General features: G+C 43.8%; 1 protein-coding gene across 2 annotated transcripts in view; it reads left to right on the top strand.

The window, feature by feature from the left end:
• The window catches only part of SYT16 (synaptotagmin 16), a 57537-nt gene extending 32135 nt beyond the window's left edge, over window positions 1-25402 (top strand). For both annotated transcript variants that reach the window (XM_076345635.1, XM_076345634.1), the window contains exons 4-7: window positions 1382-1638; window positions 5598-6041; window positions 7120-7309; window positions 19929-25402. In XM_076345635.1, the coding sequence (XP_076201750.1) occupies window positions 1382-1638; window positions 5598-6041; window positions 7120-7309; window positions 19929-20242 (1205 nt within the window). In that variant the 3' untranslated portion in view covers window positions 20243-25402. The remainder of the gene's footprint in view (window positions 1-1381; window positions 1639-5597; window positions 6042-7119; window positions 7310-19928) is intronic.
• Window positions 25403-26697: the final 1295 nt, after the last annotated feature.

The following is a 26697-nucleotide window of genomic DNA, read 5'->3' as shown; positions in this document are numbered from 1 at the left end:
AACTAATCATTTTCTATTAAACACAGTAATTAATACTATTTTTTAAAGATTTGAGTTGGAGACCAAATTTGAAAAAAAAAAAGATTGTTCTATAGTAACAACCTTCTTGAGAACAAACCTGCAGGTTTGAGAACAAACAAGCAGATGGCCCTGCTTGGGCGGCGGGGCGGGGGGGGGGGGTGGTGAACAAGATGACCTCCAGAGGTCCCTTCCATTCTCAACCATTCTGTGAAACCTTTAAACCGCAAATATCTGTGTTTGCAAAGGAAGTCACTCTGTTTTCATTACTGTCATCAGCTGTCTGGAAGCACAACTTGTTTTCTTTCACTGTAACTGCTCCTTGCTTATTTGAAGGAGATGGAGGCAGAATCTAGCTCTTTGTGTTCCTAAAGCAAGGCCTGGCATCAGATGCATTAGGAGGGAGGTCCCTGGTTTTCTTCTGAAAGTGCTTGCAGAACTCGTTCAAGGCCAAATCATGATGTTATTTTCATCTGTGTCCCTGCACATGTAGTTATCTGTGTCGCTCCACCCGGAGAGCTCTCACTGATGCCTTCAAGTAGAGAAAAGTGCCCTGTGTTCAAAATAGAGTCTTCGGTGGTGCAGAGAACGAATCTATGGTCTGAACCAGAGAAGATTATTTTATTCTCATTAATGAACCTTACTTTAGCCCATGGAGTAAGTATGTAGGATCAGATGAATTAAAACTAATAAAAGCAGGCAGGAAATTAGGGAACACGTATCCCCTCAGTTGCCCTTGGGACAATTTAGCCCAAACATGGGATTTGGAGATTTCTAGTTGGCTTGTGGGGCTGTTCATGCGCACCCAAGCTCTCAGGGATGGGTGATAGGGTCGTGGTGGCACTCTGTTATCTCCGTGAAACTCCTTTCCTCACCAGCACCATCCCCTTGAGGGCAATGCTAACTCCTGTCCTTTCCTCCTCCTTCTCCTCCTGCATAAAAGGAAATTGCTGGTACCTGTTCATCAGGCCTATGCTGTGCTTTTCTGTAATTTGTCTGACCTATGTTTTCATGGAAGCAATTGCTTTGGGGCCACAAAGTAGCCCCAAGGCACTTGAATATCCCAAACACTCCACTGATAATTGCATTTGGTGGTTCACTTCTTCAAGTAAAGGCAACCGGTTTCTCAGTTCAGGATGGGGTGAGAAACAGCCATGTCCACTCCATCAAATGCTGATTTATACAGGATTTGTTATTTTATAAGTTCAGTGCTGCAGTACTCAGAAGTAGAAACTGTCTCTTGCATATACTAGAGATGAGGGCAAAAAAAAAAAGAAAGGAGAGAAAGGCACATTTTGGGAGGTAGAGGGGGAGGAATTTATTCTAATCCCTCTCAAATTATTTTCTTGCTGAAAATTGTTAGATCTGGATGGACTAAGCCAACTGAGTTACCAAGACAACCTATCCTATTGTGAAGATGACCATGTACCTGTTGATTCAAGAACAACAATTGAGAGTAGTGGCACTGGGCAGCGTAAAGGGACTAGGATGGAGTCCAGCATTGCCGATGGCATTAGCCGGCAAACCACAGAAGGACGTTTGGAAATGGAGACAGCATTTACCAACCAGGGATTTGAAGTAAATGATGCTACTGACAGCTCATCGGCTTGGAGCCCTGAGGTATGGTGAATTGTCATTTATTACACACAGTGTAAGCTTTTGAAGGATATTGGGGGCCAAAACATGTTAGGGGAGAAATGAAGTGAAAATTGATCAGCACAGCACAAGATAATGGTATTCCTGTGTGCGTGAACATACACCTCTCTCTATGTATTTCCCCTTTTTCTTGCATTTTACCTCTTGCTACTAATGCTCATTCAGAGAAGCTGTTTTATTGCTTGATTTTTGACTGCAATCTTTGAACTGAAATTAGAGCCATTAGCTGCCTGACAGCATTTACTATCATTTAGCAATGGCCCAGGGCTTTGTTACTAGCTGTATGTGCAGGGTGTGTGTCTAGGGACATGGTGTGTAGTCACTGGGTCAGATCTATGCCTCTTTTTCTGGATGGTTTCTATGGCTTAGACAATAGGAAGCATCTGGAAAGCTGGAGGCAACTGGTGGGGGTGGCCAGTGACTTGGCCAAGTGACCATCACTCTGGTCCCCATTGATACCAGGCATCCTTCCAGGGGAGGAGAGCGCCTGAGAGCTCCTCTGCTTTCCCTTAGTTCTGTACCTTTATTTTGAAGCCTCAAGAAAACATTACAGATTTTAAGGCATTGTAAACACCTGATGACTTAGCATCCCCCTTTTCTCTTATAATCTTTCTGCATGATGTGTTGGTTTTCATTATTATTTTACCACAAGATTAAATTTCTGAAAAAATACCAGCCTGCATCAGACATGTTAAAAGAGCAGCACAAAGGTCACATCTTCTGCCTGAGTTAAAAGAGACTGTTTTTCAGCTGTGGAAATTAATACCTCCATCACACTCTGAGCAATAAGGCTTTGAGGGAAAGGTTCCTTTCCTCAGAGCCTGCTGCCTGCAGCCAGTTAAAGAGATGCAAAGCAGCTCCTCGATGCATATGCTCCAGCCCTAAGGGGTGTTTTGAACAGCATTTTGGTTTGCTGCACAAACCAGTCCCACAAAATACTATGCAGCACATGGGAACTCTGCGTGGCAGCAGCCCTGCCCTCTCTCTGCTGTGTGCCTCTGACACGCACTGTTTGTCTGCCCATCTGAGGCTCATTTCTCCTTTTCCACATTTGATGTACATTGCCATGGTTCACGTGTGCCGCAATGTCTCCGGTGTCCTCTTATATTTCTTTGGAATACATATCTCGTTTTGGTCCTGGTATCTACATTTTAAAAATTCAAAGAATGGTTATAGCATCAGGGGGCAGATATGCCCAAGTCCCAGTATGGGATACTACAAGCAGCTTCTCATCCAAAGGTATTGTGTGGATTAATGAAAGACTTTTTATTGCAGGAACTAAATGTTCTGACATGCCAGAAATGTCCAAGCACTATTATACTCCACTCAGAGGACCTCTCTTTAGAGACAAAAATTATGATTTTATGCCCCTGCAGTGGAAACACAAGTACCATTTCAGGCCTTGTCTAAAATTAGCTGCTCTTTCAGGTTTCTCTGGCAGAAATGGACTTATTTTACCTAGTGAAGTTGATATTGGCTGTCCTGAATGACCAGGTTAGACATACAGTATCAATCGGTATACTTGGCTTGACATCTCAACAACTGTGTTGGGAAGAGGGAAAGAAGGAAATTCAGATGAAATATCTAAACTCCACACTTTTCTTGGATTCCGGTTTAAGTGTCTGTATAACCAATAGATTCACAAAGGGCTCATAGCCCCATCTGAGCTCTGAAAGCCAAGAGGAATTCTGTCAATGACTTCCACAGAAAGAAGATTGGGCGTCTGTAAGCTTTGTGTGCTGAAAACCTGTATGGGGGTGAGTCCCATATAGCACAGTTCTCTCTGAAAGGGCCAGCCCATGAGGTCTCTAAAGCTTGGTTGCCCACAGAAAGGCCACTGCCACAGAGTTTGACATTTCTCTTTCCTTTCTGCCTCCAGTTCATGCAGTTTTCTTTGCAGTGGATGTGGCCGCAGCTATAGTAGCACAATTTGAGATTTCCTGAAATCCAGATCCTTTCTAGCTGTTCTGTCAAAAAACAGATAGCTGACCTTCAGTCTGCCCTACACACTGCCAGAAGATGAGATACTCAGCCCTGTTGGGGCAGGAAAGTGCCTCTTGGATCTTCGTACCTGTGGGTTTATGATGACGCACGGGAGTTCACATTCTCCAGCTCAGGCATGTAGATGAAAGCAACGTTATGCTGCAAGCACAGTTGTCTCCAGGCTTTAGCAGCAGTTCTCAAACGTGCCTTGATTCCATCTCCTCAATAGCAAATACACAGATGAAAGTGGGGAGGGATGAACATGTGGAGGGAAACATGAATCGAGCGCAATCCCATTACGTTTCCTTCTTAAATGTTATTTCATCAACCAGACAGAAATAACTTGACAGCTACACAGCAGCACTTAACATTTGCATAACATCACGTTCTCTCCAGGCAACCTGGCCTGCCTTGTGTTTTTGTCTTTGCAGCCTGCTGTTCCTACAGAAAAGCATTTTTATGGGCAACCAAGTCATTTTGTGTGCTGTCCAAGTGGTTTTCTCTCTTTGACGTTACTTCTGCAAGGCGTACGACAGCAGGTCTCCACCACTAATGTGCACACGTGGCCTTTTGTATTCACGTGCACGAACCCCTTAAACACAAAAATATGAAAAGCCGAAGCTTTGCACGTCATGGCGGATGAATCTGAGCACTTGAAAAGTAGATTGACAGGAAGTAGATATAAATTTTGAGGTTTGTCCGAGGTCTTGTTTGAGACACATACCACCCTAGACACTTCTGAAGGGGATTACATCAGAAGTCCTATGGCCCATTATCTGTACTCTAAACAATAGGATTCCTATGTTGAAAAGAAGTGTTACTTGAAATGCGAAAGAAGATAAATGTTTGAGGAGGAGGGTGACTCAGACTGCTAGTGACAGGCCTTAATTCACCTTCTGGCTATTAACTGAAAATCTTTCCCTAATACAGTGTATACTCATGTTTAAATACAAATCATTGATCACTATAGCAACCCCTTTATCACATGTGAAGCACATTCTAGCTCTAAGATAAAAAAGCTCTTTGGAACAGAAATGCACACACCTACTCATCAAAAGGTAAGGTGAGCATCCATGTTTTTTATCTTGTTTTATCAAGATGATTTTTGTTTTTAAAAGTAGGTAAAAGATTGTGTGTGAATTGGTCTGCACATGCTTTGATTGTTTATTTTGAATTTTTATTCTGAATGTATTAGTATCCAAACTGAACAGAAGGAACAGATGCTTCTCTTGGGAGATTTAAAAAGGGAATAAAGAATCAATATGTATTTAATCAGACTGTTTTTCTCGATTATTATTGCTTTAGCTGTAGGAAAAATATTGAATTATAGGGTAGCATCTAGAAATGGAATTTCCATTCTGCAAGAAATTCCAACATGGTGATTTCCCCTCCCATCAAATTGAATACAGTGCTTAATTTTTTTTTAATTTCCAACAGAAAATATCTAGAAACTCAGCAGGTTTGACTGAGTTGTTTGATTTTGGTAATGTAAAAAAATAAATTTTGAAAAGAATTCCAGTGTATGTTCAAAGTAATAGGTTAAGTTGTTTTTTTTAATCAAATTAACCCAAAAAGTTTTATTAATGCCTCAAAATTGACATGAATGAAATTTAAAAAAAAAAACAACTTTGTTTAGTTTTTCCCTATGTAGATTTTTTGCAAATTAACAGTCTCCTGCAAAACACTTAAATATTGATGAAACTTTTTGTTGGAAATGTTTGAACAAGTGCTGGTGCTTACTAGATTGTATGAGGAATATTACACAAAATCAGGCAGTTAACTAGCACTGGCTTTTCAAGAAACAGTGGGATCCTTATTTTGCAGAGCAACTGCCTACACTTGCAAGCACAAGTGAGGAGAATAATTTCTTTTAAATAGAGTTGGGGTCACAGAGGCAGTTGAACTCCGATGGAGGTTTTACTTCTTCCTTCTCTTTGCAGGAACGTGATGAAGTGAACAGCGTACCAGCTCATCATGGTGCTCATGAGCCCATCTGTAAATGTGGTGATCTAGATGTCATCTTCAACTATAAAGTCTCAAGTCAAAAGCTAGTAGTTACTATCTTGGAGGCCAGGGATATCCCAGACAAAGACCACAGTGGTGTGAATACCTGGCAAGTGCACACAGTCCTGATGCCTAGCAAGAAGCAGAGGGGTAAGACCAGTGTTCAGAGAGGACCCATCCCCATGTTCAAGGATAAAATTACCTTCAGTAAGCTGGAGCCAGAGGAGTTAAGCAGCCATGCCATTCGTTTCCGCCTCTATGCGGTGCACAAGATGATTGGAGAGAAGATGATGGGAGAGCAGTTGTTCTACCTGAGCAACGTCAGCCAGGATGGGGAAGCGAAGGTGACATTGGTCTTGGAGCCAAGGAGTAATTTGAGCGTAAGTTTGATGAAAGAAGTATGGAGTCCGTAAAATTGTTCATCTGGTGAATGGGGACCAGCTGTACCTGATATCTTTCATTCAGGGCTGTTAGGATGCAACTGGTGGATCTGTCCTACTGTCACTTAAAAAGTTATCAGTAAGGGGAAGCACAGGGCATGTCTTCCCTACGCAAAGCTGTGCCTTATTAACAACGGCTCAGCTAGCAAGCTTACACAAAATCATGCAGATGTACTACATCTGCACAAGTCATCAAATGCTGCGCCACGCAGAAATAGTAGGTTGGTCCTGGAACCACCAAGGCTAATGACATCTTAATTTCAACAAGGACAGTAGTTCTTGTGCACCGTTATGTTGGTGGACCTGTACTACTGCCAGGGCAAGAGCTACCTCATTTGGCACTAACTACTAGCTTGTGGATCTCTGCGTTGTGCAGTTTCCATGTTACCAGAAATGCTTAGTAAATGTTCCTTTTCATGACAGATGGAAGTGGAGAGGTGGCTCATGTGAGGAGGAACTGGCTGTGCTGCTTCATAGTCTTCCATACACATCACAGTTGTATCCAGCTCTGGCTATGCCAGTCAATTTGTGTAGATGAGCTCTGTCATGATTCATTGTCTACAAAAAGCTCAGTGAGAGGTTGTGCACATGAAATGAATAAAACATCGTACTCCGGGTGAAGAGGGGGTAGAGAAAGCATCGTGGTAGCAAGGAAAGAAAGTAAGAAAATACACAGTATGTGACAAAAAGAACCCAAACTGCAAAATGCATTCCATCCAAAAGTCATTGTCAAGGAGATTTACTGTGCATTTGATATAGTGGGATGTATGCTTATTTCAGGGGCTTTGATTTACACTAGTGATAACGCATTACGCAGAGTTCCTCATCTTTAAAGAGAAAGTTGAGAGACGTGTTTTTGTAAAAGTGATGCTCTGATTCTTCTGGTGCCCCGTAACAATTCATTCTTAGTCATTGTCATTTCTTAAGAGAGATCTTACTAAATGAGGCTACAAGGTATAAATTAAGGGAGGGTGGTGATGAATGTCCTGATGAGACTTTCAGTGCTCTTTCCCTGCAGAGTGCAGACTCTCAGCTTAGTCTGTCAGCAATCTCTCACAGTGATAGCGCTTCTTCAACACAGTCCCTGTCACATGGAGGGGTGCCAGAGCTGCTCGTGGGATTGTCGTACAATGCCACTACGGGGCGGCTGTCAGTGGAGATGATCAAAGGCAGTCATTTCCGAAACCTCGCAATTAATAGGCCACCTGGTAAGTACTTTCACTGCTATTAAATAACACCATTGAGTTAAAATTTGCTTTTTATTTTCTTCCTCAAGATATTCAACTACGTCATTTATGAGCTGGGTTTCCTTGCAGAGTATCTGATTGAAAATTAGAAGCATTATTTCAAATACCTGTGCTGATAAATTTTACAGTGTAATTGGAGGCAATCATATGAAGGCACAGCTGATGGGACAGTAATACCTGAATGTCTCTCTTATTGCATATACCTTTACAACATCTGATTATGGCAAAAATGCTATTATACCCAAAGCACAGAGTAATTCTCAGCAGTTCCATAAAAAGAAAGAAGTACTTTTCAAGTGATTATATGTTACCATGTGACCTACAGAGGCCCTGCCTAGTGCCATTAAGTGTTTCCCAGGGCTATACTTTGTTTAATCCCCTTGCTGTGCTGCTGAGCGCTAGGTGACCTGGTGCTTTGGGCCCTTTGGGGATCCTGCTGCTGCTGTGAATTCTCCGCTGCCGCACAAAAAAATCTTCCGCAGAAGGATTTGAAAGTTGTTCTTCTGGGTCACAACAGTTGAGTTCCCTTCCTCCGATACCTAAAGGAAAAAATGGAAATTTCCTTACAGTAGGTTTAGTTAGTCCCTGAGCTGTAGTTAGTCCTTGAGATGGATAGTGGATGGACAGTGCTAATGTCCACAATACAGATGGGGTCATGCAGCCATAGTGCATGGTGTAACCTGCTTTGCTGCTGGCGTGCCTCATTCAGGGATTGAATGGCAGTGCTGTATTCATCTTGTATTGTCCTTTTGCCTCCTGTCTGAAACCAGCAGCTAGTGGCAATGTGAAATAACATTTTTTTGTTTGTTGGTGTGTTTGCTTTTTGTGATGTGGCTGCCTGCCTGTCAAAGGTAATAACCTTTGACAGTTCCTTGCATTCACTGGATTTGACATAGTATCTCCAGCTTGCAAAATGATAAGATTGCTTTTGCAAGATGCTGTGCTCTTTGGCCCAGAGCTAGCAAAATATTTATGTAATATTTCAGTTTATGGACATGAAAACTTAAGTTTCCACTAAACTATACTTCAGTATATTACAGAAATAATCTGTGTTGTCGGTCAGTCCCTCAAGAATTAAGGGCAAGTCTATGCAACAGTAAAACATGACCCTGGTCTGTGTAGCCCTAGTCTTGTATTAGCTGTGGCAACATAGGTCTCCATGTGAGTTACTTAAAGAAATGTTCTTGTTTGCATGTACATGTTTTATTAAAAGGTTTCAAGTTGGGACCTTTTTAGTAATTTAAAGCAAAGGTGGACTAAGACAAGAGTCTTACTACATGCTCTAGCAAGCAAGCTTGCCTGTGTTTATATATGCTGCAGTGTAGATACATCCTAAAGTTTTATTCTCAGAAATGAAATTAAAGTAGTCCCAGTATAGGTCCAAGTTAATTTACTGCAGTTTTTTCTGGCATATTTTCATCTATCTACCTGTGGTATTGGAGTTTTGTCTCTTAGCTGTCTGAAGATGAGGATTATGCAGCACTTCTGTTCTTAAATCAGGCCCTGCACAGGTTGTCTTGTATCTGGCTGGGTCAGGCATCTGTAATGCCCCACTCTTTTCCCATAAATGAAATGTCTTTACTGCAGAGAACTCAAATAATTGCCTTCCAGCTTACTGCGGGCAATATCATGAACAAATTACTGACCTTTTTTGGTGTTCTTCTAACGAATGTCTTTCTGGGTGCGTGTTGTATAGCTCCGTGTGTTGCAGTAAGCTGAGCAACCCTGTAACTCATTGTCTGTGAGTGCTGGGGAGTTCTGTCTGTCCTGGGCCTCTGGTGGTGTTACCGTAAATCAGCAGATGATCAACTTTCTAAGACTTAATTTGGAGTTTTAGAAAGTAGGCATTCTTTATTGCGGCGCCGGGTGCAAGGTGGAATTTCCACAAATCAAGCACACCTATGGCCAGATCACCGTTACATTTATACACAGAAATTATAAGGTAGTACACTCCCAGTTACAATGATTGGTTAGTGATTTACATATAATTATAATATTGGTTGTGTCATTCTCTTCTGTTACTATGCTTGCACGGGGGAAGGGTCTTCACCTGGGCAAGGGTCGTCTTGACCTGTGGGTGTGTTTTTTTAGTATTATAATGAAGGCAGTTCACTTCAGGACACCTTAAAAGTAAGTTTTGTTGCCAAGTTGGCCAGCTAGATATCTACCTTGCCAGGTTGTCAAATAACTCATCCCATACACAATAGAACCTAAGGGCTCTGGTTGTGGTCTAGAGAGTCCAGAGAATAGGGACTTCAAGCAACACAGCCTCAGATAACAAGTAACACAGCAACCCATACATAACGCTAACATAGAGGCTAACTTCTTGAAATCAAGATGTTCTTATAGTTGATTATTTTACAACCGAACATAGAAAGATTCAGTAAAACTTAAGATAATCTTCAATAGTGGGATGGGGTTTGGCAGATTATCCGTGGGTGTACAGGTTAGCTTTCAGCATGGGAAAGTTTAGCTGCCTTGATTAGACGTCCCGTTCAGCTTTGTAGCTGGTGGGCACACAGGAGTGCAGCAGCTTGGTTGGCAGCATCTTTAAACCTGAGAAGCATTTTGTGTTTGTTGATGAGATGAGAACAGGAGCAGGATATGGGAAAAAAAGGCATTCCTTGAGGGAGCTTTCATTTCAAATTCTGCCTGAATTTTCCATTTCAGTGCTTGTAGGGCTTCAGATAAACCTAGTTAAATCTGTTTGATAAGCTAGCCAAAGTCTTCTGTCAGCCACCTAAACTAATAGTCCTGACATTGTTTCGTCACAGTTCTTCCATCTTTGCTGTTAAGGCTATCTTGAATTGTTTCTTCGCATCCTTTCTGTATCCAGATCAATTTTAGCATTGTCAGACCAGTATGTCTCAGTGTTAGATCAGTTATTAGGTGAAACACGGAAATTCATAAATGATTACAGGCAAATTCCGAACCTATCACAATCTGCTTCTTTTATTCCAAGTCACATTGTTTCATCTACATTCTGCATTGTTCTTCTGTGCCTATAAAGTTCCCAGTAGCATGGTGAGAAAAGGAAAACCCAGTGAAGCAGAAGTTGAAAGAAGTTAAAAAGAAGGAAGAAAACCATCACTTGTTTCAGATGCTGGAGTAGCAATTCACTGATAACTCCTGCAGGCACTGCAGAGGAGTGCTGTGAGGTTCAATTGTTACCGTCTGAAACATGCTGGTGGCTGAATGAGATGCTCGATAAGTCCTTCACTAGGTGAAAACTAAAACTGCTATCTCCCTTTCTGGAGGGTGAGCAAATAGCCCTTGCGTTTTCTCAAATACGTCATATCTGTGGTTCTGTTGTTTGAGACTCAGAGGGAGTGATTTATTTCTTTAAAGTATCGTGGGGATTTCAGACATAATAGCGCTTTGGGACACTTAAATACCAAGCCCAAACTGCTTGGTGTTTAACTTCAGGGCAGCCATTTATGGTAAGACTGAGAGAAGTCTATGGACAGAACCCATCTCCATTCCCAGCTCTGCATGCACAGAGCCTATACAGTACTCATATGCGGTCCTGTCGCAGCCCAGTGGCTTTAGTATTGGCTGCTGCTGATAGCTGCAGCTATTGGGGAATGACAGGAGAGTCTTGCATGACAGCAAATTCTCCAGCTGTGCTTTTCGCCCACCTTGACCCTCTTCTCTGCCACCTGGGGTCCTGCACAGGTGAGCTTAGCATCTCCTGCAGCGTGCGTGCTCCCTCCTCGGCATCCTTGCACAGAGATTTCACTGTGTACAGAAGAAGGAACTGGACTGGGGCACTGGTGATTTTAAAGACTGCAGAGGCTAAACCAGATGGTCTTCTGGAGAAGGAAAGGAAGATTGTGCACGTCTCAGTTTTTCCTGGGCGCATCTTCTCCTTCACATAAACCTTTAAATGAGATGCAGAGAGTTAAACTGAGTCAGGTAAATATCAATGTCATGGGTGCTTACATGGGTAATAACTGGGTTAGGAAACAGCTGGACAGCTTACAGAGACTTAAATCTTGCAGGCAGTGTCTTCTTTTCAGGTCACATATGTGGGATTTAAGGATAGTTTGGTCAAGGATAAGTGTCCAGGTATTGTTCTGGGGAACACGCTGAATTATAGGCCTGAGTCTACAGTCCCTGATCACACAAATAGATCCATTATCACTCAGAGCACTTAAGAGCACTCAAGAGTATGGCTGCAGCATCGGACTGTAAATTATCAGTGTGTGCCAAAAAGCCTCATGCAGAAAAACATCTACGGTTTTGTCAGATGTGGACACCATAGGTATTTTAGTGCTAATGGTTTTTGTGCTCTGCACCTCATTCTCTTTGGTTCTTGCAAAAATCATTAACCTGTGCTAGCATTTTGTAGGGGTTCGTATTTTGGTCTGTGGTATTGTATCTTCATAGAACAAAACCCAGTGTGTTCTTTTAAAAGATGTTTACTACAAAAAAAAGTAACAAGAGAAGCCTACACCACTGGCAGACACGTCTTTAAAAATTTATAGCCAGTTACATACTACGTGCATGGTAGTAGTACCTTGGGATTGTAGTGATGGACCAGGGATCATTTGCACTAGTCAGTGTATAAATACGCAACAGAGAGATGTTGTCTCTGCGGGTCTCTGCCCGCATGATGTTTAACCTTCATCAGCTGCTTTGCTGGGTGCAGCTCTCTCCCCTCTAATCCTGCCTTCGTTCTTTCCCCTTCTGCGTTTCTTTTGGGGTTTATGTCTGTGTGTAATGCAGTTTGAGAAGGACTATTGTAAAGATATTCCCTCACCTAAGAAAAGTCCTCCAAGCTTTTCAGCAGCTGCAGAATTAATCACGCATAATAATTACATCCGTACATGATCATTATTATACCAGCAGCATATTAACCCCATTAAACAAATACAATAGCATTAACGCTGGAAAAGACAGGAGGGAGAGAACAAGCTATCAGGATTTCTATGGGGAACGGGAGAAATTCTTGAAGTAAAGACTTGTCTGAAAACAAACATCTACCTAAGCCACAGATAACAACGCCAAGAAGTACAGAAGATGCTCCCATAGAAAAATTAGGATCCTTAAACAGTATTTGTTGCTCTGGTATCAGAGTGCTCGAAAGCCATTAGTGGATTTTATTTTATCAACTTGTTTGTGAGGGAAGGAAAGTTATTATCCCTGTTTCATTCCTGGAGACCTAAGGCACAGGTTAATTTCTTTAATTGCTCCCACTCAGACCAGGAAGCTGAATAAAAAAATTAACTTTTAACCTGCATATCTGGCACTGAACAGAGAGCCTGCCTGAGCTCCTAAAGCTTTGCAATTCATGCTCCCATCTCATCAGTAATAAATGGGGGATCTGTACCAGGGCAAGCTGGGGCAGATTCAGTCTGGAGAGCTTGGTTAACAGAGCAGTAGAGGTGCTGGGCAGCTACTCGCTGCTGAGTACTTGCTAGTCGGTCACAGTAAGCTTATACAAGACCACCTTCTGTGTCTTTTCATTGCCCATCCTTGAATATAGCTTGAAAAAACTTACAATAAGATCAGCTGAGAAAGTTTTGTTCAGGGTAGTGAAGATGAGGCCAGCTGCGAGGAGCCCCAGAAGGATGTCTAGTAATGAGCAGCTGGGCAGTGAGGTGGAAGATGAAGTGTGGATGAATGTAAGGTTGACATGGCGGCACGGGTGGAATTCAAACTTAAACTGGATGGATTCAGAGCCACTTGGGAGTGAAATATTAGGCTTATAGTAAATAGCTCCAGGAAAATATCCACTCAAGGATCAGCAGCAGTAGTGAAAAAGCATGTCAAAGGTTAGGAGTATACAGGGGACAAAATGAAAAATCCGTATTTGACTGTAAATACACAGTCAGCAGTCTAATGAATACCATGTACAGTTCTGGCTCCTTCCATTCAAACAGAATATGGCGGAACTGGAAAGATGCAGTGAGGAGTGACGGAGACAATCAGGGGTATGGGAACAGCTTCCAGCGAGCTGCAGCTGAATAGGCTGCGCCTCCTACGATGCTATGACAAAGGGAGACAGGGTAAGATTTCACGGAGGTCTATGAAATCATAAGTGTCGTTGAGAAAGTGAATTGGCAACGGTTATTTGTTGTCTCTCCTGATACAAAACCAAAGGATCATAAAATGAAGCAAGGAGGTAGCGGATCCTGAAGAGGAGACAGCTCTTCACTTACGCTATTGAGTTGCTCACTGCAGAATGTTGTGGGTGCTAGAAGTCTACTTGAGTTTGGTACAGCACAGGACAAGTTCACGAAGAAAGATCCACTGAGGACCATTAAATACGAAGACACTGCCTCTGACTGAGGAAGTTCTTGAGTCACAAATCGCTGGAGACTGGGAGGGTATTTGGGAGAAAATCAGCATATGCCATATTTGCCGTATTTTTATAGACTTACTAAGGCATGTGGTGTTGGGTGGATGGGCTGGCTTGGTACAGCTCTTCCCACCACATGTGAGACCTGGGACTGATTAGGCTCAGAAAAGTGAGTCACAAAATAATGGACTTTTAAGGAGCGATTGTGAGATTTTGTGGGGGATGTTCCCCGATAATTAGACATCCAGTGATAGTGTGCAGTTATCCAGTAATTTTTGCAATAGTTTTGTATTTCTAAAAGGTCTATGAAAAGTATAATCCATGTTACACTTGCTGCATATAAAATGAAGATATTTTTGAATCAAAGGAATGCATTTGAAGTGGAATGTATGGTGATGCCTCTCCCACTTCCATAGCTGTGAAGAAGAAAAAAAAATTGTTGTTCCCCACCCCCCACCCCAAAACAAGCAGAAGACAAAGCCATTGCTTCCAGGGTAGAACTTTCCTAATTCCAAATCTGCAGTGACTCTACAGAGCAGTGTTTGCAGCAGATCTGATGACAGGCTGTATAATAAAGCCATACCTGTGGGCACCACTGCTGGAGGTGAGAAAAGCCAGGCTTAAGCATCCTTACATCGTGCCGCTACAGTTGCCGTTGCTGAGAAGCTGTGCATTCATGCTTTCTGATATGCTCTCGGTTAAAGTTCCCACCCCCTTTCTGAGGCAGCAGCGATGCGTAAAGCCCACTGTATGTTGTGGGAAGTGTTGAAATGCCCTTATTAGAGGAGAGTCACCTTGTGCATCTGGAGAGGTGTCTGTGTTCTGCTTTCCTGCGTAAGCCTGGATTAAAGCTGCACCTCCTCAGGGCTGGAGAGTGCAGGGAAGTGGTAAGCTGGCTCCGCAGCCCGACATGTGTCCCTGGTGAGTGCTGGCACTGTGAAATGGAGTGGACATGGGGTTTTGTGGCAGCAGAGGAGGATCACCAAGGAACTGAGCTCGAGAGGCTCTCTGGAAGCAGCCTTCGCTCCTGAGAGACCAGGGCATTGCTTCCAGGGAGTCCTTATCTCCTGCCCCTCTGCAGCCCATCTCCTTGCCCAAAACAAGTCATTGATGCTGACAACTCCCTCCCCTCAGGCCAAATAGTGCTTCCAGGGAGCAGTGTACTCCTTTCTGCTGCATTTTAAATTTAAAGCGCTGCTGATCTGTTCTCGGATGACTCACACATCATGAAGTTTGCCAGATCCCAGCCTCTCCCTTGCATGAGAGCTGCCAGCCAAAGGAGAGGGGAACTGAGCAGCAGAGACTTGATGGAATAGCAGAAGGGAAATTGGCTCCTCAGCGACGTAGTAGGCAGCTCTCAGCTCTCGTATGGTATATAGAGTAGACCACAAGCTGCCTCTGGCCTAATCCAGACTTTCGCGATGTGGATTTGGGAACAAAAGCTTGGGTCTAATTCTCCTCCCTGCTCTTTTCCCGATCCAGCTGCAGTGAGCCAGGGTCACAGTGTATCTGCTCCGCTGCCGGTTTAATGGGGAGGTAAAGCCATGCACTAATGGAGCAATGGTCGTCTGGGTCTCGCACCGAGACCTCGCGTTGAGCTGCGCTGTACAGAATAGCATGGAGTTGAGCTCTGGGGCTGCTTTGCCATGTAATGCTGCCGTTTATTATGTAGGCTAGGAGTGTGGGCATGCCAGCTGGGTGAAATTAAGCTCTAGGCCCAAGGCTTTATTTTACTGCGGGTGTTATTAGTCTGGATTGCAGCATGCTGACATGGTTATACTGCTTTTGGAAATGAGCTAGCTTGCCTGGAGCACAGGTGGGAAAGTCCATACAGCAGTGTGTTGTACCCTGCAGTCCACAGACCCAAGGGGTCAGGACTCTTTGGTTGTTTATTTCCTTTCTAAATATAAATTCAAGCAGGGGGTTGGATGCTTTTGTATGGCAGTGTTTTTGTTCATGGATCAGCTTTATTAATAATGGTAGAGCTTAGGGTAAATGAAAGCAGAATGCACACTATGGTCCCTGCTCCAAAAACGGGAACGTATAAATTATAGTTGATTATTCCCCTGAGTTGTCATTATCAGTTAGTTCCCTTAGAAGGATGATGACAGAAATGGGTCATTAGAAGAATCACAGATAAACTGATTGCCTTTGCAGATGAGCTCTCAAGAGGTGTTTTATGGGTTGGGGCAGTGTTGATGGTGACAGAGCAGTCTGCGGGAGGAGAGGTTTGGCCAAACCCCTGGAGTAAGATTATGCAGCGCCAGCCCAAAATGTGTCTGGCTTCTTGCAGCATTCCTTGATTTAGTGCTTTTCACTCTGGTATTAAATGCAGAGGTGTTGATATTTTATGTATACATGAACATTGTTCAGTCCACTCATACCAGAGATAAAAGATGAGTTTAGAGTAAAAATGATCTGTAGCAAGAACTTCTGTTCCAAAGCCTATATGGAAGGGAGAGCCTGGTGGATGTGGTGCTAAAATTGGTCTCTGCAAAATTAGGCTTTGTTCCTGCTTCTTCACAGACTTTTGTGTAACCGTGGGCAAGCTGCAGTCTCAGACACTCCCAGATATTAAGAGGTCTCGCTCTTCTTCATGTCGGTGAGATAGGTGCCTAAATTGAAGGTGAGCACTTAGACATTTTAAAGAATGTAAGCCTTAATCTCTCTTCTCCTTTCGTGCTTGACAGAGGTGGCATGAAAGTAAATACACTGAAGAGCATAAAGTGCTGAGATACCACAGTAATGAGGCCATTACTGAATCTGAGCATGTAATTAGATGGAAAATGTTTGCCTTCATAATGAATAGATGCTCTCACGCATACATTCCTCAGTAAATTTTCAAGTTCATCCTTGCTGTAGTTCCACTCATTTCACCGTGTATCTGGGGATGGATTTTCTTTGGCAAAGCCAGCCGAAGGGGAGAGCTTTCCATCTCAGAGGACCAGACTGGACCACAAGGAGAACTAGGAAGTGTTTCCTGATGGAACACCTAAAAAGATGCTGCAAGGAGCACAATGCAGTAAGGGCAAACCACAATCTTAAAATGTAGTTAGTGAAGCAGAATAACAGCTCAACCTCATACGTACCAGCTCTGCAACGCAAATTTCGGATGCTAAATGTATTATCCACACCTACTCTTTTATTTCTGTTCAGGCAAGCTTGATTCTTTTGGCTGCTAAAATACACCCAGTGGAATAAATTTGAGAAGAATTAGCAGCCTGATTTAGTTGTAACTTGCACTGGTTTTGTGCCTGTGTTTACATGGGGATGAATAGGGCTCCTGGTACTAGCTCTGCCCTGAGCGTAGTCTCCTTCCAGCCTGCATGTTCTTACCTGATCCAGATGATACCTGCAGAATCCCCACCGACCTTGGTACTGTATAGGCAGGGCCTTGGTGCAGAATTATGTAGCAGATCTGAAGTGTGTTAAAGAAAAAGCCTAATTTTCTGACGTTGATCTCTGTTGGGTTTAAGTCATTGGTCGTACAATGCTTGGTTTTCTTTAAAGCCAGCTGTATTACTCCTCACTTGCAAAAGCTGAGGCCTCAGTCAGGAATGTGACATCCTAGAGTTTATGACTGCAAGAAACTCATCCATTCATTGCCTGGAAAATTAACTGGGACATCCTGAAATAGCATCCTATGAGGTGTTTTAGCTGTGGCACTTGCTTTAGTGTTAAAACCTAAATCATCTGTAATGGTAGCATTGTCTACTAGATCTTTGCTGAATTATGTCATATGCTGCTTTGATGGTATTGACTATAACTTGGTTGTCTCTGTAGGGGACTGCTTAAACATGTGTACCTGTGGTTAGGTGTGATGAATCCCACATGAGCTGCCAGTACTGGCAGCAGTCAGAAGGAAGGATGATAGCAAGGTTTACTGAGAGGAAAATCTAGACCTCAGTCCTCTCCCCATCTTCTCAGAAAACCAGGTTCAGGCATGTGTGGGTGACCTTTCCCTGAAGTAGCATGAGAAGATAAGCTAAAAAAGTACTTCACTTGCTGTTAGTTATGTTGCGCTTTGCCATGCTTAGGTGGGATAGCAGTGAGGGTGTTTGTAGCATACTGCTTCTCTGCTCAACCCATCCCCTGCCCCAGCACAGCTGGGGAAACCCTCCCAGGAGCTGCCGAGGGGTCCAGGGGCAGGACCTTTCCAGTGCTGCTCCATGCCCCAGCTCTGCCCTTGCTGACCGTTCCCAGCCCCTACTGTGGTCCCAATCAAATGGCCTCACCCTCAGCAAAGCAGTTCTCGGAGGGTAGTGGAGAAAGCGATATGACACCAGGGACATATCTAGAGAAAAATTGAGGTATTGGGCCAGGACCAAATAGAGAGGGTGTCATCGCCATGAATTCCTGGGTCTCAGCACTCACCTCTCTTGCGTGTCAGCAGAAACAAGCCCCTTCAGCTTTCTGCCTTTAAGTGGCATTGGTTTGGAAAATACACTGAAATTATGTAGAAAATGTAAGCTTTCAATCTGAAAGAAAGAAAAATTTTAAAATTTGAACAGGGACTTGTACTAATTAGCTGCTTGTTTGTATTTAAAAATCAGCCTGGTGGAGATTTTTCACTATTTTGAAATCCCCTCCTCACAAAAAAAAGGGTGAATACATTAAAAAAATCCATAAAACCCCTAGTCCCCACTTATTTTTATTTCCAGGGAGTTCCCTGCAGCCTCAGACCAGCAACCAGGACTTCCACATGAGGAATGCTTCTGTGCACGTTATGGTTTGTCAGTGCAAAGCAAAGCGACATCTCTACAAGTACTGCAAGAGATTGTGCCTGGTAGTTATCTTGTGTGGTTTCACGAGTTGAGCTAGAAGAGAGAGTCCTCTCTTGGGCTTTGTGTTTCTGATGGGTCTGAGGTTGTTACAGATTTCAATCCCTCAGCACCACGCACATTGAATATTACTATGGGAATTAGTCCATCTCTTGATAAAGCAGTCCTTTCCTTCCCAGATACAATCAGGAAACTATTTCATGTCAGAGCTCTGCTTTTCTAACGAGTAGGTCTTTGTTGGCAAGATCTACTTCATCTCTAGTGTTACGCTGGGAGCCAAGCTGGCACCCCCAGCTAATGACTGGGCTGAACTTTCCCCGCAGTAACTTGATAGCTGTACAGCTGTGCAGGCTCACAATTTGCTCCTCGATTGTCAGTCTCCTGACAGCTTTTTCAGTGGAACAGTTTGAGAGGAGTGGAGAGCCCTGCTTTGGAGACACAGAAGTGTTTTCACACCTGAAGTGTAATTTCACACCTTGTGTTGCTCAGTAGATAAGTGCGTAAAATAGCACATCAAACGGGAACAGAAGAGGATAGACATGCTGTAGACAAGAGACGGAGGCTTGTTATTTATTTCCTATCTTCAGCACACTCTGAAATAATACTCACTTGCAGAAACCCAGGCACAGATTACAAAGGGGTTAGGACGGGACTTTTCTAGCCAAGTGATCTGTCACCGTCACGTGCAGAGCGAGGTGAAAACTTACACTGAGCTGGGTCTGTGGAGCATTGGGACCACAGACCTCTGCCTGAGACCACAGTATTAGCGACCACCTAACAGAGGTGAACTAATTAATACAGGAGGCAGCAAGAATTTCAAGGGTGGATTTATGGGAACACGGAATTGGACCATTCCTTCCCTGTATCTGCTAAGCTTTTTTACTCCTTGTATTGACTTAAATAGTGAATAAAATTGACCTTGAGTCCACCAAAAAAGTAAGATGAGAATTTGGAACAGGCCTTGGTCTCATCATGCGAGATCAAATCATTTCACTGTGTATGCAGGTTTCCTCTCCCTCTTTTTCAGGACCCTTTTTGTCTGCTATCTCAAATAATAGGTCATAGAGGCATTCTTCCAAAGGAGAGTGGTGGAGAGGCAAGTGCAGCCAAGGGAAGCCCTGGTAAGACAGCCCCAACAAAGCTTGATTGTGAGGGAGAAGAAGGGAAGGTGGAGACACACCATTTGTTGTGGAGAATCCATAGAGATGCTCATAGTTTTGGTTAATTTTAGGCAGGTTTGCTAGGCTTGGGAACCAGATTTCCTGCCCTTTCCAAGAGAGTAGGGCTGAAACACGCATTCATTTCCTTCCTTTTTCTCCCCAGCTGAATATGAGGAAATCCAAGAGGTGCTTTCACCTGCTTCTCCAGCCCTCATCTGTTATTCACTGCAGACAAAGCTGCTCTACTTGGAGTTTTTTGGGTGGTGTTTGACTGCTTGGGGCTTTCATTTAATCTGTCACCCGTGCCAAACATTATTTCCTCTTCTTTGTCCTAGACACCTATGGAAAGCTCTGCCTGCTCAACTCTGTGGGCCAGGAGATGTCTCGCTGCAAGACCTCCATCCGTCGAGGACAGCCCAACCCCGTCTACAAGGAAACTTTCATCTTCCAGGTTGCCCTCTTTCAGCTCTCTGATGTCACGCTAATGATCTCCATATACAACAGACGCAGCATGAAGCGCAAAGAGATGATCGGCTGGATTTCTATGGGTCAGAACAACAGTGGAGAGGAAGAGCAAAGTCATTGGCAGGAAATGAAGGAATCGAAGGGGACGCAGGTCTGCAGGTGGCACACGCTACTGGAGTCCTAGTGGTTACCAGGGCAGCCTGCGGCTCCTGGGATTATGGGCTGTCTTCCCTTGCTCTCAGTCAGCAGAAAACAGCTATCCCATGGCAAGCACCATGCTCTGACAGGTCACGTACACTTTAACCTGACTTTTCAGTGTCAGCAGTCATAAGTATTAAAGGTGGCAAGGCCTGGGAAGCAAGTTTAGTTCTTGCCTTTCCAGGTTGTCCTGCATTTTCTACATCCAAATAATTAACCTTAGGAAAAGCAATGGGAAAACCTACAAAATCCTCTCCTTGGTCATTGTCTCACTCATTTTGTCATAGGCTTAATCATCACAGACTGACTTTGATGCTGTTTTCTTCTGGGGAAACTCTCTCTTCCCTCCCTCCCTCCCTTTATTTATATTAATGAAGTCTGCAAATATTCTTGACACGCAGATAGCTCACAGAAAGGCTAACCTGCATGCAGATCACGTTCTCTCCCTTTTATTATCATGTTTCTAAGTCCTAGAAATAAGCATTTGATACCACTGTAGACTCGATGATATATTTTTGAGGCAACATGGGAAAGCACTCTTGAATTCTCTGTCAACTTTTAAGTGCCTAGACATTACTACTATTCTCCTGTACTAAAAATTGCTATTAGGACTGAACACTACCAGTATTTTTAATTAGGCATCCTGTGCACTTGTTAGCCTGCATTGCCATAGGTTTATATGAAAGATAACTGGCATCAGTTTTATATTGCAATTATACAATGCATGTTTAGATGCTTACTTGAAGTTCATGGCTTCTGTCATCACGAATACCAAAAAAAACCGAAACAAGCTGCACATCCACCTTTGTGCCTGAATCACTCTTTTCTGCATCATTGTTTTGCCCATGTGTTACTTTGTTTTTCAAAAGTGAGGTTCATTCAGAAAAGCGTTTCTGTGAGCATTACACAGGAAGGCTTTAGATCCGTGATTTCTCTGCGATTCAATTAAGCACAAATCAGTTTGCTGAGGGCTTTTCTTCAAATATGCTATCCTGTAATATCTTCTTGGGATCTGAAAAGGGACCGTTTTTGGCATGCTGAGCAGTAGAGGATGCCAAACCATGTCACCTCATCTTCGGGGCGAGCTCTCCTGCAGGCAAGGTATAGGATCCAGGGGACCCCCGTAGAGGGGCTGCTGGCTCTGCTGAACTAACACCAGAGAAAAGTACTACGCTTCCTGCCTCTAACTGAAAACAACGCAAGGAGCAGGCTTGCTGGATGAGGTGATGACACTTTTATGTAGTTACTTTTCAGACTATATTGTCATTTTCCATTTTAATCTTTTTTCCCGTCTCTGCGAGTTGAAGTCGTGGAGATGATGGATAGGGGACATGTCTTAGTCTGCTACTTGGCTGTTGAAAGTTTAGCAGTTGTTAGCTGTTGCGATGCTGTGTGTGACACAGCAGAGGATGTTAATCATCTAGTGTAGTGATGGTACGTAGGCAGTAGGGTGCTGAGCTCTTCAAATACTATCAGCTGCCCAGTCTCCTGTTCCCCACGCTCTCCGGGAGAGGACTGGCATTTCCCCATTCCTGTTGATGATAGCAAGACACAGGAAATATTTTGCTGAAAAGGTTTGTCTGTACTGAATCACTTCATGTTTTGTTTTTGTCATTTACTGAGTCCTGGCACCAAATTCTGCCTCCTACTGCACCACAGTCGTCTCCTTCCCTTCAACGGTGCTGTGCAAATCTAACTAGTGCAAATTTTGGCACTGGCTGTTTGACCAAAATTGAGCCTCAGTGCTGGTTTGCATCACATGCAGGCTAGCCAGGCCCTGCGGGGCAGCGGTGTGATACACACAGGTTATCACTTGGTGTGATACGCACAGGCTTTGTCTGTCCTCACGAGGCAGACAGAATAATCTGCATGTAGAAGGACTTCTGGTATAGGTGATACAAATTATTCTACAGGCCGTGGTTTTATATATTCTTATCACTTACCTGTCTGAGCATCATTTTTCCAGTGAGACTGGTGGGTACCCTATGCAGGAGGGTTGTCCTCCACTGCCTAGATAAGCTGGCATAATGTCTGCTTTGCACTGCTGGGGCTTTGTATCACAAAGCAGGATCTAACCCAAATACAGCTCAGCAAACAAATACATTTTTGACTGCACTGTTAATGCTGCTGTATCACCAATGTGAGAGAAAATGAGCATTTGAGCGGTAACCAGCAGAATAGAAATGTTTTTTTATCGTGTACTTTTCTTCTGGAAAAAAAAGTAGAGGAAACAGCCCAATTCAAAAGGTGCATTTGCTGATTTCAGTTGTTTTCCAGTCTCTGCATCTTTTTTCCTGAACTGTGTAAAATGTATATACAAGTGTTCATAAGTAATTTTATTGTCTGGGATGTGTGTGTATAATAAACTCACTGGGATTCTCTTCATAATTTCTTGAACCTGCAAAGTGTTGCTTATGCTTAATGATTAGTTGATAATATGTTTCAGCAGTGAACTGGAGATAACGCAGATTTATAATACTGTGATTGAAAAAAAAAAATTGGGGAAAAGATCATTTTAAAAAGCAATGAAGTAAACTGGTTTTGGACTTCCATGCCGCTTTTCACATCAAGATCATTTCTGAAGATACAGCATTAAGGGAATTGTATTTTAATATGTAATTTCAGTGTAGAGTATTGGGAGTCAGAGGAAAGCAAGTGAAAATAGCTTACTTAGAGTCTCTAAGTTGATATCTGAGCACATGTTAAAACTTTGCTCTCAGATGGAAGCAGGTTGCTGCATCCTTGCAACAACATTTTGGCCTGACCAGAAAAATGTGGAGGGAAGGGAAAAGGGATGAGGCAAGGGGAGCATTGGGTTTAACCTTTTGGCACACCCGTGCCTTGAGCAGTGCATTTGTGGGGTTCATTAAGTTCCTACTGAAGCGATGGAGGAATTTAGGAATCTTGGGATGAACACAGTGCTGGGGGTGCTCATGTTTGCTAGCTGTACTTTGGGATTTTGGGTTTTTTTTGCTTTTGTGGTTTATTTTTCTTTCCAGTATTGACCGTCTGTGAAATGAAGGCTTTGCAGAAGCTCCTCCGTATTCCAGAGCTCCTGTAATTTGCCCCATTGACAGATTGAATTAGTCATTGCTAATATTGATACAGGCTGGACTTGTGCTCATGGTCTTTCTTATGTAAATACCACTGCCCTTTCGGTCACTGCTTTAACCCCTTGTTTCCCTTGGAAGTGGGTGACAAGACTAAATTTCCAGAAAGATTTCCATTCCTTGGGAATCTTGACTCGCACTCGGCTCTCAGTCGGTGGTGGTCAGTAGACCCGGGGCCCTGTGCTCTGCCGGCCTCCATCCACGTGGATGCTGATGCCCAGTCTCTGCTTCTCTGGGGCTCCGGGAGGTGAGAAGAGTCGTGGGACGTTCAGCGAGCAGGAAAGCAACACCTGACCTGGTTCTGGGAATGCTTGGGTGCTTGCAAGTCCTAATGCTTGGAGGTTTCCTAGTGCACTCATGTTTTCTAAGATAATTCATCCCCTTTTGACACCGCTGTCTGCAATCCCCTTGTAGCTTATTTGAATTTTCTTCTCTTGGAGGAAAAAAAAAAAGGCCTGAAAACCCACAAAATCATTGTGTGGGAAGGAGCTAACTGCACTGGCATAAGCCCAGAATATTGTGGGCAAGTGTTCTGGATACATCTCTCTATCTCGAACAGCGTCGTTCAGCTAGCTGCAGTCTGTCCCTTCCTTGGTCTCTCTCCAGCCAGCACGCCCCTGTCCTGCTAGGCTCTGTGCTGATATTTTATTTTTTGTTTTTAATGTGTATCGACAACAGAACAGAATGATCTCACCACGTTTATATTCCCTGTAATAATGCTGACTTTCAACTGATGCCCACAGAAATGAGTACCTCTTTTAGCCCACTGAGCTACAGCTATAGCGTACTGAAGGGCCCATTTGTAAAGGCTTTATCTGGACGATCTGCTACATCATTTGATTTGTCTGGGTTTCCTTTTTACCAGTGTCTTTAATTACCTGGACCCTGCTGTGGCCTGCTCGCTCCTGTTGCTCTGGCTTGTCTGCGTTTCCCTTGCAGGGTCACGTGGGGTGCGTAGCTCCCGGGGCACACGGACAATACGTGGATATATTTTTAGCGGCTGCAGATCCTGAGAAGTTATTTGGTGCTTTACATAGTCAACGGATCTTCAGTCATGAATGTCTTTAGATGTTCTTGGACGCACAGAACCAAAGGCTGCCAGCTGCTATTGATCATTTCTCCAGCATAAAGCCTAAGGTGGCAGCTTGGCAGAGGAGCAGGCATTTCCTCTGGTGGCAGTTCATTTTCTCCTTCAGTTGAAGCTGGCGATGACCTTGGAGCTAGTGTGCCTGCAGAGCTTTCTTTCCACTCCTATATTTATCATTATCTTTAATCTGTATGATCACTGCACTTCATCTCTCTGCCTCTCAGCTGCCTTCTGCCCTTCAGCACAAAAGGTGGTCAGAAAGGCTGAGCAAAGAATATGGCCTTCCCTATCGCATTATCCCCGGGCCCAAGGGGAGCTGGCTCCTGGAGGGGTCATCTTAAAGTTATGATGCTCATTATCAAGACCTTGCCTCCCTGATCTCGCGTCTGCTTGTGGAGTTTGAAGCTTGTTGTTTGGGCTGTGATGCTTTAGTAATTACCAAGTAGTGACACCCGTTCACCTCAGTGTGGACCGTGTTAATGACAGAGGAAACAGCGTGTTCTGTATTTGCTTGCTTCTTTTTTTTTCATAAGCATCGTGTTCTGTAAAAGGACAGCAGAGCCTGAAGGAATTAGTATGCAGGAGCATCCGCTTTCCATTTAAAATGTACTAAGTGTGATGTTTGTAACTATGGTTTGAGGTAAAAAAAAAAAAAAAAGCAGCCAGGGTTTGTAGAATTGCTCACGCTTTGAATGAAGAAGGTTTTTCCCTTCAGCGTGCGCTACCCCAGCAAATACATTCTCATACCCCAGGCAGTGCTGCTGGCTCCCAGCTGATCTGCTTCTGTGACAAAAGCAGCCAGAAGCTGACAGATCCTAAAGCTTGGAAAGACATACAGGGTAATTCAACATAGCTGGTTTGGGTGTTTATTCGGAATCTGGTGCAGATTTAACAAGCTGTCGTGCAAGAAATGAAAACCGCAAGCAGCGGCTGGGAAGGTGGTGGGGAGGGAAGGCTCTCGGTGTGCTTGTGCCGCTGTGGAGCTGGGAGTTTGCTCGCTCTGTACTCCAGAAAGCAGCACAGCCGGGCTGCAGTGGCATCAAGCCTGAGCTGAAACCCAGTTTCTCTGCATGATTCCTTAGCTCCAGATCTGCTGAAGGCATACAACTTTCCCCCCCTCCCCTTTTTTTTTCAGTGCAGAGTGAGCGCCTGTCTTCCTGCAGCCTACGCTGTAGGCCTTAAGAAATGAACGTGTAAATATTTTGTCTCTCACAGCAGCCCAAGGTCATCTTTCTGGAACAGCAAACAGGCACAGAATCCAGAGAAGATCAGTCTGTCATGTGAGTAAGGTTAGCATCTGCACTTACAAATGACAAAGGCTATTAATCCTCATGCTGTAATCCCCAAGCTGTTTGCCAGCTGGCAGCAGGAAGATGTTCCCGCTCAACCCACACAGCTATCCATGTTTTTTCACCTTTATGAAGCAGATATAGGTCAATACTGTAGCCTGGATAAAGAACTTGGTAGATACCATTCATCTCTTCCAGGGTTACAATCTCTCTTCTCCACACAAGCCATCTGTACAAACGAGGGTGTAAGAGGAGAGCTGCGGGCTGGGCTATCCCTGTGCTGCTTCCCCAAAATAGAAGGCTGAAGGTGAGAATTCCCCCCCCGCTCTGCTCCTGAGTTTCTCATGGGAGGATACATTTTGAGATCTCGCTGCAGAGCTGAACAGCCTGAGCAAAGCTCTGTCACTAGAGAGGTCTTTGCACACAGAGCAGGGAAAACCTAATGCTTGTTTAAGCCAGATATAAGTCCAGCGTTGAGACATTTTCAATCCTAATTTGGGAACCTGTGTGGGATTTGGGTATCCAAATGGACATAAAAGCCGGAACCCAAGATGAAGGAAGTCTGTGCTGCTTGACAGCGATGCAGGTGGGCTGTGGTAGTCCGTATGATCTTGCACAACAAAAAACTGCACAGGCACCATGTTGCATCCTGTGAGCATTAGGCGGCCGAGGCTGGAAAAAGTTAAAGAAATGCAAAAGCCAGATGGGAGCGATGAAGCTCCGTTCAGCCCTGTTAGTTGCTCATCTCTTTAGAAAACTGGAAAGCAGATTGTTGGGTTTTACTTAACAAAAGTTGTTTAACAGAAATCGCCGCTCCCGGGGCAGCTGCAGGTGCGAGGAAGTAAGGACATCACCTCCTGGCTCTTGAGTTTCCTCCTGGCTGTAATGGGTGACCATCAAATAGATACCAAATACTCTGGAGGTGTCTGTCCCCTGTAACGTCATACCCAGCGTG

The sequence above is a fragment of the Aptenodytes patagonicus genome, chromosome 7 (genome assembly GCF_965638725.1).
Source record: "Aptenodytes patagonicus chromosome 7, bAptPat1.pri.cur, whole genome shotgun sequence".
NCBI classification, from domain to species: domain Eukaryota; kingdom Metazoa; phylum Chordata; class Aves; order Sphenisciformes; family Spheniscidae; genus Aptenodytes; species Aptenodytes patagonicus.
This window is presented reverse-complemented; position numbering and strand designations above follow the sequence as displayed.